This window comes from Microtus pennsylvanicus, chromosome 14, assembly GCF_037038515.1.
Source record: "Microtus pennsylvanicus isolate mMicPen1 chromosome 14, mMicPen1.hap1, whole genome shotgun sequence".
Classification (NCBI taxonomy): Eukaryota; Metazoa; Chordata; class Mammalia; order Rodentia; family Cricetidae; genus Microtus; species Microtus pennsylvanicus.
This window is the reverse complement of record NC_134592.1, coordinates 16,835,837-16,856,764: the sequence shown is the minus strand read 5'-3', so window position 1 is coordinate 16,856,764 and position 20,928 is coordinate 16,835,837. Positions and strand designations below refer to the sequence as shown.

Here is a 20,928-nt window from a genome sequence, read left to right as displayed (position 1 = left end):
CTACAACAGCTAGTTCCAGGAAAGGCTCCAAAACCACAGAGAAACCCTGTCTCGAAAAACCAAAAAAAAAAAAAAAGAATACTTATGAGAGAAACACTAAAAGGTATTATCAGGAACAGTTACCATTCAAACTACTCAGGGATTTTTATAGGCTGAGCACTACAGTTGGTCTTTCAAAAATACCAACAGCCCTATCTTTAAAATGGTCAACCGATAAACCTTTGTGTGCAAAACAATGGCTTTTGATATTATAAAAATTATAGGCATAAGGACAGCGGGTACAGGAACAGTTTAATGCTCAATGTATTGAAAAATCAACTAGTCCTTAGAATTCTCCTATATTTGTCATCATGACAATTGGGAAAATGGAGAATGTTAACAGATTGAAGAATCATAAATAAAGTGATTCACCCAATGGGCTCTCTATAGCCTGGATTTCCCTTGCCTTCTTTATTACCTAGGGAATGGAATATTATAGTGATTGGTTTAAAAGACTGTGCTTAAACTGTACCTCTATAAGAACAGGATAGAGAATTTTTTGCCTTCACAGTGCCTCCTTACAATGACTAGTTACTTACTACTCACAACCTGTTAAAAGGGATCAACAAATCATTCTTCCACAAGGGATATTAAACAGTCCCACCTTGTGTCAATATTTTGTACAACAGACATCAAAATAATTCACAAACCATTTCCTCAATCTAAAATCTACCCATATGGATGATATCTTATTGGCTGATTCAGATGCAGATACCTAAAAAAAATGTTAGATGAAGTAAATAAAATTTTATTTTGCTGGGGATTACAAAAAGCTCCTGAAAAAATACAAAGAGAATATTCTATCAGTCATCTAGGAAATAAGATAAATTCACAGAAAATTCAACTACAAAAAGTACAAATAAGGGGAGAACAATTAAAAACTCTTAATCATTTTCAAAAATTGCTGGGAGATATTAACTGGCAATGGTCCACCGTTGGGTTAACTACTTAAGAGCTAAGTAATTTGTTTCAAACCTTACAAGGTGATAAGGATTTAAATAGTCCAAGAATATTATGAGCTGTGGCTGAGAGGGAATTTTCTCTGGTGGAAAAGAAATTACAGGATGCACATGTGGATCTCTTGGATTCAGAGTTTGATTGCTTAACAAACAGAAAGGGGTAATAAAGACACCCAGAGATACATTATGCAGTGCTTTACTAACTTTAAAATTTTAAAACGCTAGTGAGAAAGGGACAGCAGCTGCGGAAAGACACTGGATGGTAGAAAAAACTGCTGAATTAAATCAGCCTGTATATTTTAAAGACGTGTTGACCTCAGAATGGAAACTGGGATATGTAAACAGGTTTTATTTTCTTTTCCACAGGAGAAGAAATGCTGTGGATACCATCAAGATTCATAAAGATTATATTCAAAAAGGAGAGACCTCCTGAATAGGAGAGATGATAATTCATCATACAGCTTGGTCATTCAATCCAGACTAACTTATTTTTTTAAGGATTTATTTATTATGTATATGGTGTTCTGCCTGTGTGTGTACCTGCAGGCCAGAAGAGGGCACCAAATCTCATTACAGATGCTTGTGAGCCAGCAATTTGCTGGAAATTGAACTTGGGACCTCTGGAAGAACAACCAATGTTCTTAAACTCTGAGCTATCTCTCCAGTCCCCCAGACTAATTTATAAAGATTAACAAAAGCCTTTCATTTGATTAGGTATAAAAAAAGAATTTCGAGTGTTAATTTACCAGAGGTATACTTGCCTTACTGGCATGAAAGGAAAAATCAGTTTTCTTAAACCACAGGTCTTAATTCCACATTTAAATGTTAGAATGTAGACTGCAGAACCTTATACTTAGTCTTAAAGGCGCCCCTTACAATGAATCTTTCAGCCATTTTAGATTCTTGTGTTGAGAGTTTTCTGTTTAGGTCCATATTCTTTTTTTTATTGGATTATTTGTTTTTTTGATGACCAAATCTTTTAGTTTTTTGTATATTTTGGAGATCAGACCTCTGTCTGATGTGGGGTTGGTGAAGATCTTTTCCCATTCTGTAGGCTATCATTTTGTCTTGTTGACCATGTCCTTTGCTTTACAGAAGCTTTTCAGTTTCAGGAGGTCCTATTTAGTAATTGTTTCTCTCAGTGTTTGTGCTGCTGGGGTTATATTTAGGAAGTGGTTCCCTGTGCCAATGCATTCAAGTGTACTTCCCACTTTCTCTTTTATAAGATTCAGTGTGGCTGGCTTTTTGTTGAGGTTTTCTATGCATTTGGACTTGAGTTTTGTGCATGGTGATAGATATGGGTCTATTTTCATTCTTCTGCACACTGATATCCAGTTATGCCAGCACCACTTGTTAAATATGCTTTCTTTTTTCCATTTGATATGTTTTGCTTCCTTGTCAAAAGATAGGTGTTTGAAGATGTGTGGATTGATATCTGGGTCTTCTATTTGGTTCCATTGGTCCTCCTGTCTGTTCTTATGCCAGTACCAGGCTGTTTTCTGTACTGTAGCTCTGTAGTAGAGTTTGAAGTCAGGGATTGCGATGCCTCCAGAAGTTCTCTTATTATTCAGGATTGTTTTTTCTATCCTGGGTGTTTTGCTTTTCCATATAAGTTAAGTACTGTTCTTTCAAGGTCTTTGAAGAATTTTGTTGGGATTCTAGGAATTGGAACCTTATCTTAAGTGAAACAAAGCACAAGATGGGTTGAATGCATAGGAACAGAAGGACAGAGAGGAAGGCTGAGGCCATATGTGGTTAATGTCACAGTGAATTTATGGGGTCCTTATCTGCTGTAGCAATGGAATACCCAGATTAACATTCCTGCAGTCCCAGAAAAGGGTATTATAAGTTACTATTAAAAAATGGTCACAAGTCTTTCAGGGTGTACAAGATCACAAAGCAACTAGCAAACCTTCAGTGGTACCAACAACCTTACCTTTAAAATGGCTAACTGAGGAACCAAGATGGGTTAAACAATGACCTTTAACAGAAGAGAAACTGCTGGTTTCAGAACAACTGGAACAGGAGCAACTAGATGCTCACCATATTGAATAATCAATTAGCCCTCGGAATTTTCCTGTATTTGTTGTTAAAAAGAAATCTGAAAAAAAAATGGAGAATGTTGACAGATCTAAGAGCTGTAATTGAATTGAATTGCCCATAGGGTAATTCAACCTATGGGCCTTTGCTTCCCTACTACCTAGAGGATGGGCCTCTTATAGTTATTGATTTAAAATGCTGTTTTATTCACTATACCTTTACAAGAAAAGAACAGAGAAAAATTTGACTTCATAGTTCCCACTTATAAAAATTCTCAGCCTACTAGGAGATATCAATGGACCATCCTCCCACAGGGAATGCTCAATAGCCCCACCTTGTGCCAATATATTATAAGTCAGCCATCGGAAATATGTAAACAATTTCCTAAATCTATAGTTTACCATTACATGGATGACATTTTGCTGTCTGATTCAAACACAGATACTTTAGAATGAGTGTTTGAAGGAGTAAAGAAAGTTTTGCCTGCCGGGCGGTGGTGGCGCACGCCTTTAATCCCAGCACTCGGGAGGCAGAGGCAGGCGGATCTCTGTGAGTTCGAGACCAGCCTGGTCTACAACAGCTAGTTCCAGGACAGGCTCCAAAAAAAAAAAAAAAAAGAAAGTTTTGCCTAAATGGGAATTACAAATTGCTCCTAAAAAATACAAAGAGGAGATTTCGACAATTACCTAGGTTATAAAATAGGTTTACAGAAAATTAGAACATAAAAAACACAAGTTAAGAGTGATCAATCGCGAGCTCTTAATGATTTCAAAGATTTTTAGGAGATATTTTCCGTCTACAACCTGCTGTTGTAGACGGAAAATATCTAATAATTCATATAAACAAATATAAACAAACATAATAAACAAAACCTTAGATGGTGACAAAGACTTAAATAGCCCTAGGGAATTAATAGCTAACGCTGAGAAAGAATTTGTGGTTGAAGAGAAATTACAGGAGGCACATGTGGCTCAGGTAAATCCAAATCTTAATTGCATTCTAGTCATATTGCCTTCCAGAATTTCCCCTATAGGAATTTTAATGCAGAGGGATGATATTATCTCAGAATATATCTTTTTACCACATAAACCAAGTATAAAATTAAGATCTTATGTGGAAAAGATCTCTTAATTATAAAAGGAAAATTGAGACTGCATCAACTAGCAGAAATGGATCCAGCAGAGATTTTAGTGCCTTTTACTACTGATGAAATTTAATTTTGTTTATTTTCACTTGTTTTTCTGAGATATATCTCACTGTGTAACCAAGACTGGTGTCTAACTTATGGTAAGCCTCCTAACTCAGGCTTGCAAGCACTGAGATGACAGGTAAGACCCACCATATCTGTCACATCATCAGGAATTTAAAAAAATATTATTTATGTATACAGTGTTCTGTCTGCATGTATACCTGCAGGGCAGAAGAGGGCACCAGATTGGATGGTTATGAGCCCCCATGTGGTTGCTGGGAATTGAACTCAGGACCTCTGAAAGAACAGCCAGTGATCTTAACTGCTGAGCCATCTCTCCAGCCCCATTAATGAAATTTAAGAAAATTATGGGAAGATTTTGAACCCTGGCAAATTGCTTGTGCTAATTTTAAGGAGAGATTAATAGCAATTATCCCAATAGCAGTAGAATTAACCTTATAAAGAGAACTGCTTGGATCCTTCCCCACATTGCATGCAACACACCAATAACTGGAACCTGAACATTCTATACTGATGCAAATAAATCAGAAAAGGCAGGTTACATATCAGAAGATTTAAGTAAGGTGGAACAAAGACCTTATAATTCTGTCAAAAAGTCAGAATTATATGCTATTCTCATGGTACTAAGGGATTTTAAAGAATCTTTCAATATAGTCACTGATTCACAATATGCAGAATGAATTGTCTTTCATATTGAAACTGCTGAATTTACAACAGATGATACAGAATTGTCTTAATTACTCACTCAGGTTTGAGATATAATCAGGAATAGGCTTTGTCCCATACACATAACAAACATCCAATCCTATATGGGTCTGCCAGGACCTCTAGCACAAGGTAATGCTGAAGTTGATAGATTATTGCTTGGAAATGTGGTGAAGGAAACATCACGCCAATAGCAAAGGTTTAGAGAATGAATTTTTTATTACATGGCAACAAGCTAAGGAGATTATAAAGAGATGTCCTAATTGTTTTTTCTATAACTAAACACTGCTACTTGCAGGGAGTAACCCAAAGGGTACTCAAAGGAATGAAATCTGGCAGATGGATCTTTACGGAATTTGGAAAATTATAGTATGAACACCACAACATTGACACTTATTCAGGGTTTCAGTGGGCAACTGCTTTGAGCTCAGAAAAGGCTGATTCAGTAATCATACATTTTTTTAGAAGTTATGGCCATTATGGGTATACCTGCACAAATAAAGACATATAATGGTCCAGCATATATCTCTAAGAAAATGAAAGAGTTTTATTTTTGCTTATTATAATATAAAGTATATTATAGGTATACCAAGCAATCCTATAGGTCAGGCAGTTATAGAAAGGTAAAATTGAACTGTAAAGGATATGCTAAACAAACAGAAAGGGATGGAATATACCCCCAGAAATAGATTGCATAATGCTTTATTAGCCTTGAATTTTCTTAACGCTAATGAGAAAGGAACAGCAGCAGCGGAGAGACATTGCATAATAGAAAAAACTTCTGAATTTAATCAGCTGGTGTATTTCAATGATGTGTTGATCTCACAATGGAAACCAGGAGATGTGCTACATTGGGGATGGGGTTTTGTTCTTGTTTCTTCAGGAGAAGAAAAGCTATGAATACCTTCAAAATTAATAAATATTTGGTTTGAAAAAGGGAAACCTCTTGAGACAGAGAAATGACAACTCATCCACAGAGGTGACAATCACACAGGTGGTAAGGAAATCTCATAAGGGTTGGGGCAGGGTTCTGTTCTTGTCTTTGCAGGAAAACACTCATCTTCAAAATGTCAAGAATCTTGGACATTTAGAGGCCTAAAGAAAAAAGTTATCTATCCAGAAAGATCACAAAGCAATGAGTAATCTGACTCGTGGTACCATATCCTCTACAGGGTAAAATTTTATTACCTGAACAGTATAAAAAGTTAATGGTGAGGCCCCAACAGGCATATTTCTAGTTCTGTTGGCCACTCAGTCTAGTAAATCTATGAGCTCCAGGTTAATTGAGAGACCTTGCCTGGAAAAATATTTACCACCTTCTAGTGCAAGAAACAACCTATAAGAAAAGAAGAGTCACCAGTATCTGGGAAATGAGTTGTTACTAGTGGACATTCTTTGCTGTGTTCTGCACTTTTTTTTTTTTCAGATTTAGACTAACTTCTTTCAAGGTCATCAGAAAAGACAAGAGTATTTCTTACACAGGCTTTCCCAGGAATACATTAAACTGTGACCAGTTTACTTCTGTGGGAGGTATACAAAACAGATTTGATATGACTGTGTGAACCCTCTTTTGAAGTAAATGATGAATATAAAATGGGATTAAGTAGCATAGTTACAGCATTACTTGCCAGCTTTACATCCATTTATGAGTGTTTGATACTGGGAAAGCCATTAAGATTCATTCTGGGTACCTTTAGTGAGTCTGTGCACCCAACAATGAACATCCACACAGCCATGAATGTGGGAGGAAATTGGTTTATTCTATGCAGACGCAGCTCTTTCTAATCTTTGCACTGTGTGTGTTTAATTATTTATCTTGCAATAAGTTCATTTGTCAGTCTTTGCATTTAAGTCCTATTTTTTCAAGATGGGTATGAAGCTCTTTATGACAGGTTGCCTTAAGTTTCAATATATAGAGACAGAGTGACATTTTGGCTTTTATGTTTTTACTTGAGTGCTCAAATAAGCATCTGGGCACCCTAAAATGGATATTATATTAAAGATGGTAGATTTGGGAAACTACTACTGATCATAGGTTTTCAATGAAAATCTTGATACCCTTGAGGGAGGCAGTTAGTTAGAAATTCCAACTGCCTATCCTTTAGATTTTTCTTAGCAGGCTTCTGTACTTAGTAGCAGCTGATTGGCTGTTACCAAAATTAAGTGGGCTGTTAAGGCAGTCAACTGTAAAACTCAGCTAAGGCAGTCAACTAACTGTGAAACCTCAGTTCTTGATAGCTGGGTCTTTAATCTGTACAGAAACAAGGCTAAAATGTAAACAACAACAACAACAGATCAAAAGAAAGGACAAGAGACAAATACAATTAAAGGTAATTATAGTAATGAATATTAAAATAAGCTTCCTACTATAATATTAATGGATGTAATCACTTTTCTATAACAGTGGAATAGCTACATGTGAGTCAGGTGGGGAAGAGATGGGCTTCTTCTTTGGTTTACAATGTTTGTTGCCACAGAAGAAAAACACCCAAATACATTGTCTTAGACAGTTACATAAATTCAGTTCTTAATACTACATCTTCGGTCTATAGTGTAGACTCCACACAGCAGAAACATGAGTAAAATATAAAAAGAAAAGGTAACTAGGGAGGAATTAGAGGTAATTATAATAATGAATATTAAAACAAGCTCTCTGCTAAACTATTAATTTGATGTAATCACTTTTCTATGGCGATGGAATACCTACAAATAAACTGAGTGGGGAGGAAGCAGGGTTCTTCTTTGATACAATTTGCAGTGTTTGGTCCCAGAGAAGAGGAAAACTCAAACTGTGTGGTTTGTCATAGACAGTTCTATAAAACCCATAATAATCAAAGGCATGGCTAACTAGAGCTGTTTAACTGTTGTCAGTTTAACTGTTAAATGAGTTGGAAAAAAGTAAAAAACATTGTCATTTACCGTTATGTAGCTTCCAAGTTTGAATCTAACCAGTGAAAGAGATAGCGTAATTGTCTGATAAGATGAAACATATGAATTTTATAAGCTGAAATTTATGTAACAGAAGAAAGAAGTTGTAGAGTTAATAAAATACTTCTCTGTTAAAGAAGCTGCCAGATATAGTAAGTACAGACAGTGTAGAATAGCTGCAGTACTAATCTTACAGAATAAAAAGTGAACTTAGAGAAACACCTTACTGGAAAAAAATTCAATTGTTCAAGATTAACTCAAGCTAAAATCTCTCTAGAATATGCAGTGCCTGTTGCAAAAAGGGAATATCAGAGTAGGGAAAATATTTATATTGAAGGAAAAATGAGTTAAAAATATGTGTCACCCAGTTTAGTGATAGGTCAAATACAATCATTTCTGATATACTTGATTTTTTTTTTTTACTTTATGGCATCTTTGTGTGTTGACTAAATATGTTTGAAGATCTTGGTCCTAAGCTCATCTGTCACTAGGTAGTAATGACCTTGAAACATGCTACTATTATTGTTTTATTAGTGATAAAATGCCACTACCAAAACAGCTAACTTATAGAAGAGCAAGTGTATTTGGGCTTCTGGTTCCAGAGGATTAGACTCTATGATGGCAGAGCAAAGGCATGGGGCAAGAGTAGGAAGCTGAGGGCTCACATCTTGAACTGCAAGTATAAAAGATAAAAGAGATTGAACTCTCAAAGCCTGTCTTGAGTGACGTACTTCCTCCAACAAGGTGACACCTCCTAAACCTCCTAAACAGTGCCATCAATTGAGGACCAAGCGTTCAAGTGTCTGAGACTATAAGGGACAAATTATTCAAACCACCACAAACCCTAAAGTGCATTCTGTCGCTATACTAAGAGAATAAGCAGTAAGACTGAATCCTGAAATAAGGAGAATGCAGTCAGTAGCAGAGCCATGGGGAACCTGAGGTGTATCTCCCTTGAATCAACTCTCTCAGTCTCTTTCCTCCCTGAGTGTTTAAAGTTTTTCACAGTAAGTTCTTAGTTCATCTGTCAAAGATCAACCATAGCCTAATCAAATAAAATTAAATTCACAATGTTATGCCTACTTAATAAAAGGAATTAGAGCAATATTGAGGATAACAATAATGTAGGTAAATCAAATTGGAGACCTAGTGTATAATGCATTTCTATTAAACTAATGAGAAAAGCTTATGGGTTCTAATGGTGTTATATCATTTAATTTGAATGTTTAGGTAAATAATACAAAATCTGGACATCAAGCACTATGCTATGGCTTTATCAGGCTTTCCTTTGTGACAACTTGTTTTTTAAGGTGACTGAAAATGTGAGCTTGTTTTTTATTGAAAAAAATGTTTTCATACAATATATTATGATCACAGTTTTCCCTCCCCCAATTCCTCCTTAATCTTTCTCATTTTCCACTCAGTTCCATTCCTTTTCAGCCTCTCTCCCTTTAGGAAACATACGAGTAAATGAAAGAGAAAAAATAAGAGGAACACACATACACAAAACCATAAAACCCTCTAAGTGGAAACCATAGCATATAAGCAAAACACCAGTATGACAAGAATATAAAGATGCCTAAACAAAGCAGTGTGAGACAAAAAGTCCACAAAGTTGACTTTGAGTTTGTTTTGCGTTGGCCATCTACTACTAAGCACGGGACCCACCCTTAAGTATGCTTAATATACCCAGTGAGACTCAATTGAAGGACACTAGTTTTGCCTTTGTAAGCTGATGTCAATGGGGGAAAGCTGTTTAGTTAGGGATGGAGCCCATGTCCACTCTCCTCCTCAATGCCAGGATCCCATCTGGCTTTAACCTGTCCAGGCCCTGTGCATGCCCCCATCATCTCTGTGAGTTCAATGCGGATCCGTCCTGTGTGTCTGGACTCTGTTTACTTGGAGTCATCCATCTGCTCTAGCTCTTAAAATCTTTCCACCTCCTCGTTTACCCTGCGGGCAGTGGTGTGATGAGACACCCCGTTTAGGACTGAATATTCCAAATCTCCCATTCTCACATTGTCCAGTTGTGGGTCTCTGTGTTAGTTCCCATCTATTGAAGAGGAAGCGTCTCTGATGATGACCGTGTGAGGCACTGGCCTATGGGTACAACAGAATGTTGCTAGGAGTTGTTTCATTGCTATGATCCTTTAGCAGAACATTATTTGGTTCTTCCCTCAGTCCATGCCCTATCCAGTCTCAGGTTCTTGGCAAGCTGAGCAGTGTTAGGGTTCCACCTCATGAAGCAGGCTTTAAATCCAATCAGAAAGTGATCCTGCAGGCAGATCATCTTTATAGACCACAGGTTTGTAGCTGGGGTGGTGGTTACCTTTCTCCTCTGGTAGCTTAACAAAGTACCTTTCAGTACCATGAACTCTAGTTAGTAGGGTGGAGTCTAGTCAGGCATCAGCTCAACTTCTCTGTATTCACTGAGATATGGAATGTTGTCTTCAACAATAGGGCCTGGCCAGTAGTTTGTGGAGAACAAATAACACTCGAGTTTCTAAAATCTTCCATAGGCTGTGTGGTTGTTTTTGCATTTGGAGGCAGAGGCAGGCTGATCTCTGTGGATTGAAGAACAGACTGGCATTCATAGTGAGCTACATGTCAGCACAGTTTGACCCTTTCTCTAAAAATAACCAAATAAATGAAATATAGACGTCCCTGATAACATAAAATGGTAAATTTAGAATCCAATGGATATTTGAACATTCTGTCATTAAATAAATATTCTTAAAGCAAAGAAAGTTTTGAGGAAGGGAAACACTAAGCAATTATCAGGAGCTTCCCAGACTCTGAATTTCAGTCTGCTTAAGGTTGTCAGGTTAGTCTTGTATCCATTCTCCTGGGTGCTGGCAAAAGACATGGGATTCCTAGGTTAGAGACAAAATACACCATTGCTCACAGAGAAAAGCATAGCCAGAGTGTCAACATGAAGCTCTTTCTAAGTCCTTCACTTCCAAAGTCCAACGGCATTTCCTAGGGTTCCATAAGAAGGTATCACATACCGAGAAGATTAAACAGATTTTTTTACAGTTCTGGAGGCCAGAAGCCTGAGGTCAAAGTGTTACCATGAATGATTTCCTTCCCTTCCCTTCCCTTCCTTCCTTCTTCCTTCCTTCCTTCCTTCCTTCCTTCCTTCCTTCCTTCCTTCCTTCCTTCCTTCCTTCCTTCCTTTTTATCTTTCTTTCTTTCTGCTTTCTTTTGGTCTTTGGAGCCTGTTCTGGAATTCACTCTGTATACCAGACTGGCCTTGAGTTTCCAGAGTTCCTCTTGTCTCTGCCTCCCTAGCACTGGGATTAAAGGTGTGAACCATCACCACTCAGCCCGTGGTTCAGTTCATTTCTTCTGAGGATGGTGAGAGAATGATGTGGTCTGGTCTTTCCCATGAGTTTCTAGATGATTATCTTGTCCCTGCCTTTGCTTCATCTTCTCTTTTAGGTCCAAGTTTACTTAGCTAGGACACTAGACATTTTCAGTTCGAGCATCTTTTCAATGACCTCGTCCTCCGAATAGGATCACATTCTAGGGGTAAGGACTTCAATATGTGAATTTTGTTATAAATGACTCTGTATAAGAGATACTTCACAGATCATGAGGTGTATCGCAGGGGGAGAACACTGACCTTAGGAGGGTCACCATGGAAACTGGCCTGCTATTGCAGCTCCCTCGTGTCTGTTGGCTGCAAATACAACCCAAGAAAAGCCCTGGATAAAGAGAACCAGAGACTTGCATCCTTACTATACCCAGCAAGAACATGCAAGAAAGCTTGGGACCATGTGGACTATTTCAAAACCTAGGTAGTCAGAATATTGTCAAAGATAGTAAAAGAAAAAAAAAGATTGTCAGTTTTATCATTCTTAGAGTGTTTATTAATCCAGGTTCTTGATCTTATAGTTGATCTAGGATCATTAATCTCACTTCACCCACTGTTATCTATATTGAAGAAAGTCCCAAGCCCCAGACTCTCTGTCTCTCTCAATGTCCATACTTTTACATATTTGAACTACACAGTAGGAGATAAATTTAGAACTTAGTCATGTTGTGCATCTGTTCCAGGGTTTTGTTGGTGGCCAGTTGTGATGTGGATGCTGGGGATCAGACCCAGGGAGTGTGTTGCTAGGCAGGCTCTCCACCTCCAGCTTCATCGTCTGCTTCCGTCACAGTATAGAAAGTATTTGTAACTTGAAGTGATGTTTTCTTCACCTCTGTGTAGTTGTTTTTATGTCTAAAAACTCAAAATAATATTTTCAGAGTAACTGAATAGAAATTATTTATATTTATTTCAACAGATGGAATCACGACTTATATATGTTCTGATTCTACTTTTGAATGTGTTTGAATTTTCATCAGCAGTGATATATAATCAACGTAAGTATCAGACTGATTCCTTTCAAGGAGTTCTTATTCTTATCCTTTCCTGATTTGCAGTTCAAATATTGTCCATTTAATATTTTTGTCAGTATTTTCCCATCGTTTTCATGTGTTATCTATTTACTCTGGCCCAGGTGTCTAGTAATGTCATTGTGAATCCATTGTTATCAAGTTGTATATGCAAAGTTTTTAAAACAATACTTTGTCACTTTCAAGTCATAGAATGTTTACCATTAAAAGCAGATTATACATGGCAAATATTTTATTATTTGAACAGATATAAAATCTTTTCCTTGATGCATGAATTCTCGGGCTACCAAATTGAAAGTAGAATTTCCTGAACAAATACAAAGATAGAATTAGTTCACAAAACTTTAATAATAGAAAAATTTTGTTAAGGAAACATCCATTTCCATAGTGCACACATTTTTGAGATCTTCCTGCATCCTAGAATGCATGATAAAATACAGTGGTGTTTAATAAATGGATAGATAGAAGAATTCAGATATTCTATTCACAAATGTGTTGCAGAATGTGATGAGCTACAAATTGTCCCAGTGTTTAGTTGGAACATTGCAGTAGGGATTTCTGACTTATATGTGGCTAGGAGCCAATATTGGAGAGTCACCGAAGGAGAGAAGTCAGAGAAAAGAGAGATTGTATCTGGCCGTGGAAAAGCAGGTTTTTAAGGCTGGCATTGTATAGAAGAGAACAGTCTTTCTAGGTCCTTAAAGTGGGTAAAATTTGTATGTGCACATATGAGAAAGTGTGTGCTTCAAAGGCAGCATCGGACACACGGTAAACAATAGTTTGGAGGTAGTAAATTGCAGACTGTGAGGGACGTAGTGCATAGTTCAGTCTGACATGAAAGAAGGAATACAATTAAATTATTCTGAAATACTGGGAGCTGGTACATATAGAAGTGTTTGCATGTGAGGCAAAGAAATGTTGATTTCAAACTCTAATCCTTGGGAGGTACACTGATATGATAATATAGACAAATTGAAAAATAACATTGGAACAATTACATTGTACAGACAATGTGCAGTAAAACGTAAATTTATTCTTAGTTCTTACTAAAATCTAATGCTAAGTTTTCCTATAATTTTGGTCAAAAATTCAGGCCCTTCCCGCAATGTCTTTTTATCTATCTATCTATCTATCTATCTATCTATCTATCTATCTATCTATCTATCCAAACTGCAATACATTTTCCGACTTCCATTATAAAGTATGTCATGCCTACAGTATCAAGGCTGGTCTAATTCAGCCCCTCCCTTCCACAAGCCAGTGTCGCTAGCAGCTGTCATCTCTGCTCAGCAGCATCCAGAAAGTTAAAGTCAATAAAGCACCATACAGAATCCAGATGCCCTGTCTAGTTCCCATCTCTACATGGATTTTTATATGTTATTTTATTCTCTTTTCAAAGACTTTATTATTTTAAACTATTCTTTCTATGAATGTCTATTCCTAAGCACCTAAGCACATTTTAAAACATATTGCACCTTTTTAAAAGTTTGCTTTGTATGTACCTAGCATTACTAAGCATCTGCAGTGTTTCCTGGTCACGTGAGACTAATTTTAAACTGCTACGTCTGTCACCTGGCATAGCTCACCTTCGTGCATTGCCCTGGTGGCTGGTTCCAGCCTGAAGGCAGTCTCTGTACACTGAGCCTTTCTGAGAGACCTTGGTCACCAGGAAGACCTGCCAGGAAGCCACATTTGACTCAGTGTTTTGAACTTTTTTTTTTAAAACTTTCTCAGGCCTTATGTGGATATATGTGGCTGGATATGTACACAGATTTTTTCCTTTGGTCTATCAGCTCACAAAAAAATGACATGGAAACTTATTATTAATTATGAAAGCTTAACCTTAGCTTAGGCTTGTTCCTAACTAGTTCTTATAACTTAAATTAAGTCATGCCTTTTAATCCACATTCTTCTTTTGCTGCCAATAGCCGTTAAGATACTGGCCCACTTTGGGCACGGTCACATGTACTATAATACGCATATGTAAAAGTGTGTGGGGGGAGGGGTGCCTTGTGGCTGGATTCAGTTCTAGCTCCCTGCTCATGCAGAGGACTGCTGATCTCTGAGTCTACCCCTAAATAAAGAAATCTTTATTATACTCCATTCTGGACTAGTGTGGGATTATTTTATTATAAACTGCAACATTTTTTTTTTGAGACAGGGTTTCTCTGTGTTTCAGTCCTGGCTGCCCTGAAACTCGCTCTGTAGACTAGGCTGGTTTTGAACACACACAGATCCACCTGCATCTGCCTCCCAAGTATTGAGATGAAAGGCGTGTACCACAACTACCAGACTTTTCATGTAAGTCCTTTTAGCTTGACCGATTTTTTGTTGTTTTTGTTTTTTAGGTGATAATGAGAAACACTTTGTTTGCTCCAGCGACCAGTTACCCAGTGACCAGAAAATAATCAAGTTGTATCTTTCCACTGACAGTTTGGTAAAGTCTACTAACTGTATGTACTATAGCCCTTTGGTCCCTTTAAAGGTCCCTTTAGAAGCAGTGACACTGCAGTCTCTCAAGTGTCTTCTCCTGTCCAGACAGGAAGGTGAGATTCTATGGAATTGTGTCTGTAGTTGGATAGGGTAGTATATTTTTAGCCATTGAGAATCCTGGGTAGCCATGCTCTGTGGGTGTTGTTAGGAAATGATGCCCACCTCTCTTTTCTCGACCACCTACAACAATCTTCATCTTATATGGAACCAATTTGTTCTTTTGAACTTTGTCAGAGAAACGTACCTCACATGATCGTAGGAAAGAAATAGTCCTTGTATAATAGGGACCGTGCTGCGGTTGTCATTTGTGTAAGGGGTGGTGTGACCTTTCTGTAGAAGACCAGCTTCGACAAAATTCATACATTCTGGGGTAGGAGCGTGAGTTTTAGAATTATTAAGCAAAAGGAAGAGAGATATGAGAGAAGAGACAGAAACCCAGAACAGCCTCGGGAGGGAAGTTCAGTGAATACTGAATTTGCCTCTCCCGCCCCTACCTGCTTCTATACTTAACTCCAAAAGGGAGCGGGAAGGCACCAGATTTCAATAACATGATATAAGCAATAGACTTGTATTCTCTGAGGAGATCCATCTCTATGCTCCAATCACTAATTAACCACACCTTTGCTCAGACTCTCTCGTTTGTAGCCACGCCTGTTGTCGACAACTTTGAGAGAGAAAAATAAGCTCAAACTCTGTGACCTCCAGTCAAGGTGGAACAGGCTCACAACTCTGTGGGCCCTCATACCTTTGCATTCAAGCGATGGGAGACTTTTCAGCAGTCAAACAACAAAATAAAACAAAGCAGAACATTAAAATAGTCACAGGCTACCACCATGTGTAACGGCTTAGTGAAAGAGAGCTTGCCGATCGTGCTGGAATCCTTGGGCTCGATATGAATGCACACATGCACACACACATGAACATGCACACATGCACACATGCACACACACATGAACATGCACACGCACACATGCACACACACATGAACACACACACACACACGCACACACACACAACGGAAAATTCAGAGAGCAACTGCTAGCAAAAACAGGTGTTAATAAAAAACCACGCAGATTATCCAAAATTAGATGACAAATACAATCAAAACACAGAATAACATTCCACCAAGACACATAATTTACCCCTAAGTCCCCTTTAACTTGGTCCCTAATTTCTGCTTGACGTACCAAATAAACACTTAGTTTAAGTTTTGAATTTATAACTCTTGAGAAGCCTGTGCCCTTTTTTGGTTGTGATTTTGTATTATAGGAAAGGGAAGGCAGACTTACATACAAAGCTGGGGTCAAATCTTGGGCCTGCTGTTTATGGCTGTATGCCCTGACACAGATTACTTAACACTTTGGTTTCAGTTTTTCTATTTTAAAAATTATTTGTAGAATTTTTAATTTTATTTTATTTGTATGGATGTTTTGCCTGCATCTCCATATGTGTGCTACATAGATGCACGTGTGTGTGTGTGTGTGTGTGTGTGTATGTGTGTGTGCGCACGCGCACATGATGCCTATGCAGGCCAGAAGAGAGCATCTAGTAGTTGGAGTTAGAGTTGTTGCTACAATGTGGGTTGTAGGAATTAAACAAAAGTCCCGTGGAAGAGCAACAGGCTCTTAAGTGCTGAGCCATCTCTAGTTTCTATTTCTAGTTTTAAATTAGCATTCTAACCAATTTGTACATAGTCATAGTGAAGTACTTGTCACCTTGGCATTATTTCAATCATTGCTTACATTTTTAAAGTGTTTGTATTACAATCAAAGTGTTCTGTGTTCATTATGAAACTTGATCTTCATGCATGACCTTTCCCAAGGGAACTCTTTTGCTCTGAGGACTCTGTTAAAAATAAGACTTCCCAGACCAGACCAGACCAGTAAGCTGTCTGGTAAGGAAAGGCAGCTACCACCAAGCCTGATGGCCTGAGTTCGATTAACGGGTCCCACATGGTGGACAGAACTGAAGGCCTCACATGCATGCTGTGGCATAGGTGCTCATACATGCATGTGTAGACAAGCCCACCCCACCACAATAAAATTTTAATTAATGTTTTAAAATCAGACTTTATCAACACCTCTGTTCCAACTGCTCCCTTCACCATTTTATTCTATAGTTGATGCTATATTTATTCTTTTGGTCTGTCTTTCCCTCCATCCATCTACAAATTTACTCACTACTCCAGCCAACAAGTTTGTCTTCCTGACACCCCTCACTAGACTGTAAATTCTACCGTGGCTGGGAGTTTGTCAGTTTTACTCACTTCCATATTTCAAACACTTTCCACTCTGCCCAACTTATACTAGATATTTTTAACGTTGTTGTCAAGGCCTACTCCTTTATTTCCATTATTTAGGCAGGATTGGGGTCTTCCACTTAGCTCAGAATAGCCTGGGATTCAGTATTCTTCTGCCTCGGCCTTCTAAGCAGTAGAATTACAGGTGTGCACCTCTGGGCTGTGTCCCCGTTTTTTAAGGTAGAGAACCTGAAACTTAGCAAACTCCCAAAGTATTCTTTTCACTTTCGCAAAGTATTCATAAGATTCACTTATTTTATTTTCTGTGCATGCCTGTTTTCACTACATGTATGCATGTGTCTCATGTATAAGAACGGTGCTTAGAGAGGTCAGAGGAGGGTGTTCGATCCCTCCACTGTAGTTACAAACTGTTGTGGACAACCATGTGTGTGCTGTGAATGGAACTCGGGTTCTTGGCATGAGGAGTTCCTAACCTCTAAGCATCTCACGAGTCCAAGACAAAGTTATTTTTTTAATTTTTAAATTTTTTAATTGATTTTATTGTGTTCTACATTTTTCTCTGCTCTCCTCCCTGCCTCTCCCCTCCCCTTCTACCCTCTCCCATGGTCTCCATGCTCCAAATTTATTCAGGAGATCTTGTCTTTTTCTACTTCCCAATAGATTAGATCCATGTCTGTCTCTCTTAGGGTCCTCATTGTTGTCTAGGCTCCTTGGGATTATGCATTGTAGGCTGGTTTTCTTTGCTTTATGACTAAAAGCCAATTATGAGTGAGTACATATGATATTTGTCTTTCTGGGCCTGGGTTACCACACTCAATATGATGTTTTCTAGCTCCATTTGCCTACAGAATTAAAAATGTCATTATTTTTCTCTGCTGTGTAGTACTCTATTGTGCAAATGTATCACATTTTCCTTCTCCATTCTTTTATTGAAGGGAATTTAGGTTGTTTCCAGGTTCTGGCTATGACAAACAATGCTGCTATGAACATAGTTGAGCACATGTCTTTGTGGCACTATTGAGCATCCTTTGGATATATACCCAAAAGTGGTATTACTGGGTCTTGAGGAAGGTTGTTTCCTAATTTTCTGAGAAATCACCACACTGACATCCAAAGGGGTTGTACCAGCTTGCATTCCCACCAGCAATGCAGAAGTGTTCCCCTTTCCCCACAACCTCTCGAGCATAAGTTGTCATCAGTGTTTTTGATCTTGACCATTCTTTCAGGTGTAAGATGGAATCTCAGAGTTGTTTTGATTTGCATTTTTCTGACTAAGGATGTTGAACATTTCCTTAAGTGTCTTACAGCTATTTTAGATTCCTCTGTTGAGAGTTCTCTGTTTAGGTCTGTACTCCTTTTTAATTAAATTATATCTTCTTTTGGTGTCCAATTCCTTGAGTTCTTTGTATATTTTGGAGATCAGACCTCTGTCTGATGTGGGATTGGTAAAGATCTTTTCCCATTATGTAGGCTGCCGTTTTGTCTTGTTGACTCTGTCCTTTGCTTTACAGAGCTTTTCAGTTTTAGGAGGTCCCATTTATTAACTGTTTCTCTCAGTGTCTGTGCTGTTGGGGTTATATTTAGGAAGTGGTCTCCTGTGCCAATGCGTTCAAGTGTATGTCCCACTTTTTCTTCTGTGAAGTTCAGTGTGGTTAGCTTTATGTTGAGGTTTTTGATCCATTTGGATTTGAATTTTGTGCATGGTGATAAATATGGGTCTATTTTCATTCTTTTACATGTTGATATCCAGTTATGCCAGCACCATTTATTGAATAGGCTTTCTTTTTTCCATTTTATATATTTTGTTTCTTTGTCAAAAATCAGCTGCTCATAGGTGTGTCTTCAATTCTGGGTCTTCAAGTCAGTTCCGTTGGTCTTCCTGTCTGTTTTTATGCCAATACCAGGCTGTTTTCAGTACTATAGTTCTGTAGTTTTGAAGTCAGGGATTGTGATGCTTCCAGAAGTTTCTTTCTTTCTTTGTTTTTTTTTTTTTTTGGTATTTCGAGACAGGGTTTCTCTGTGGCTTTGGAGCCTGTCCTGGAGCAAGCTTTGTAGACCAGGCTGGTCTCGAACTCACAGAGATCCACCTGTCTCTGCCTCCTGAGCGCTGGGATTAAAGGCGTGCGCCACCATCGCCCGGCTCAGAAGTTTCTTTATTGTACAAGATTGTTTTGACTATCTTGGATTTTTTGCCTTTCCATATGAAGTTGAGTACCATTCTTTTGAGGTCTGTGAAGAATTTTGCTGGGCTTTTGAGGGGTATTCCAATAAATCTGTTCATTGCTTTTGGTAAGATTGCCATTTTTGCTATGTTAATTCTACCTACGCAAGAGTATGAAAGATCTTTCCATTTTCTGGTGTCTTCTTCAATTTCTTTCTTCAAAGATTTAAAGTTCTTGTCATACAGGCCTTCCACTTGTTTGGTTAGAGTTACTCCAAGATATTTTATGCTATTTGTGGCTATTGTGAAGGGTGATGTTTCTCTGACTTCTTTGTTAGTCCATGTATCATCTGTATAAAGAATGACTACTGAATTTTTTGAGTTAATCTTGTATCCTTCTACATCACTGAAGGTGTTTATGAGTTTTAGAAGTTCCTTGGTAGAATTTTGTAAACTATCATATCATCAGCAAATAGAGTTTGATTTCTTCTTTTCTGATTTGTATCTCCTTGATCTCCTGTGTTTGCCTTATTGCTCTAGCTAGGACCTCAATAAGTACTATATTGAATAGATATGGAGAGAGTGGACAACCTTATCTTATTTCTGATTTCAGTGGGATTGCTGGGAGTTTCTTTCCATTTAGTTTGATGTTAGCTGTTGGCTTGCTGTATATTGCCTTTATTATATTTAGGTATGTTCCTTGTATCCCTGCTCTCTCCAAGACCTTTATCATGAAGGGATGTTATATTTTATCGAAGGCTTTTTCAGCATATAATGCAATGATGATGTAGTTTTTATTTTTCAGATTGTTTATATGGTAGATTAGATTGATAGATTTTCATATGTTGAACCATTCCTGCATCTCTGGGATGAAGCTGACTTGATCATGGTGGATAATTTTTCTGATGAGTTCTTGGATTCAATTTGCCAATATTTTATTGAGTATTTTTGCATCAGCGAGTGAGTGAGATTGATCTGTAAGTCTCTTTCTTAGTAATGTCTTTGTGTGGTTTGGGTATTAGGGTAATTGTAGCCTCATAAAAAGAGTTTGGCAATGTTCCTTCTGTTTCTATTGTGTGGAACAATTTGAGGAGTATTGGTATTAGTTTTTCTTTGAAAATCTTGTAGAATTCTGAGTTGAAATTATCTGGTTCTGGGCTTTTCCAGACAAAGTATTCTTAATTGGTAGGAGAGCATTGAGATATATCTCAGTGTCTGTCTTAGGTTTTCAGTAAAATTCAGCATTTATTCAACATTTCCACAGCTATCTTTAAAATTTTTTATTAATATTATTTTATTGATTCTTTGGGAATTTCATATCATGCCCCTCAATCCCACTTATTTCTCAGTTTTTCGGTATCTGCCCTTCACCTTTTAGTGTTGCCCCCTGACAAGGAAAACTAAAAATGAAATAAGATAAAAAACAATAAATAAGATAAACATGCAAAAATAAATAAAGTAAAAAATGCAAGTAAGAATATTGATTTAATAAACAAACAAACAACCCCTACTTGGTTCCTTTTTCTTTCCCACCTCTCCGTCAATTCTTCTTTTGTCTTGCTGTCCTTGGTACCTGCTCTGTATCATGTAGTAGACTCTTTTGTCCAAAGAGTTTTACTTGCAAATGTTAATTGTGTAATGTGTTGTTGGTCAGGTTCAAGGCCCCTGGCTTCTGGTATACTATCAATACTGGACCCTTATTGAAACTCCTCTCAGATATCCTGAAGTT

The 20,928-nt window shown here is 37.7% G+C and overlaps 1 protein-coding gene across 1 annotated transcript in view; it reads left to right on the top strand.

The window, feature by feature from the left end:
- The window catches only part of Catsperb (catsper channel auxiliary subunit beta), a 200,199-nt gene that overhangs the window by 4,469 nt on the left and 174,802 nt on the right, over positions 1 to 20,928 (top strand). Inside the window, exons 2-4 of the mRNA XM_075947829.1 lie at positions 11,323 to 11,412; positions 12,174 to 12,252; positions 14,634 to 14,722. Coding sequence (XP_075803944.1) covers positions 12,174 to 12,252; positions 14,634 to 14,722 — 168 coding nt within the window. The 5' untranslated portion in view covers positions 11,323 to 11,412. The remainder of the gene's footprint in view (positions 1 to 11,322; positions 11,413 to 12,173; positions 12,253 to 14,633; positions 14,723 to 20,928) is intronic.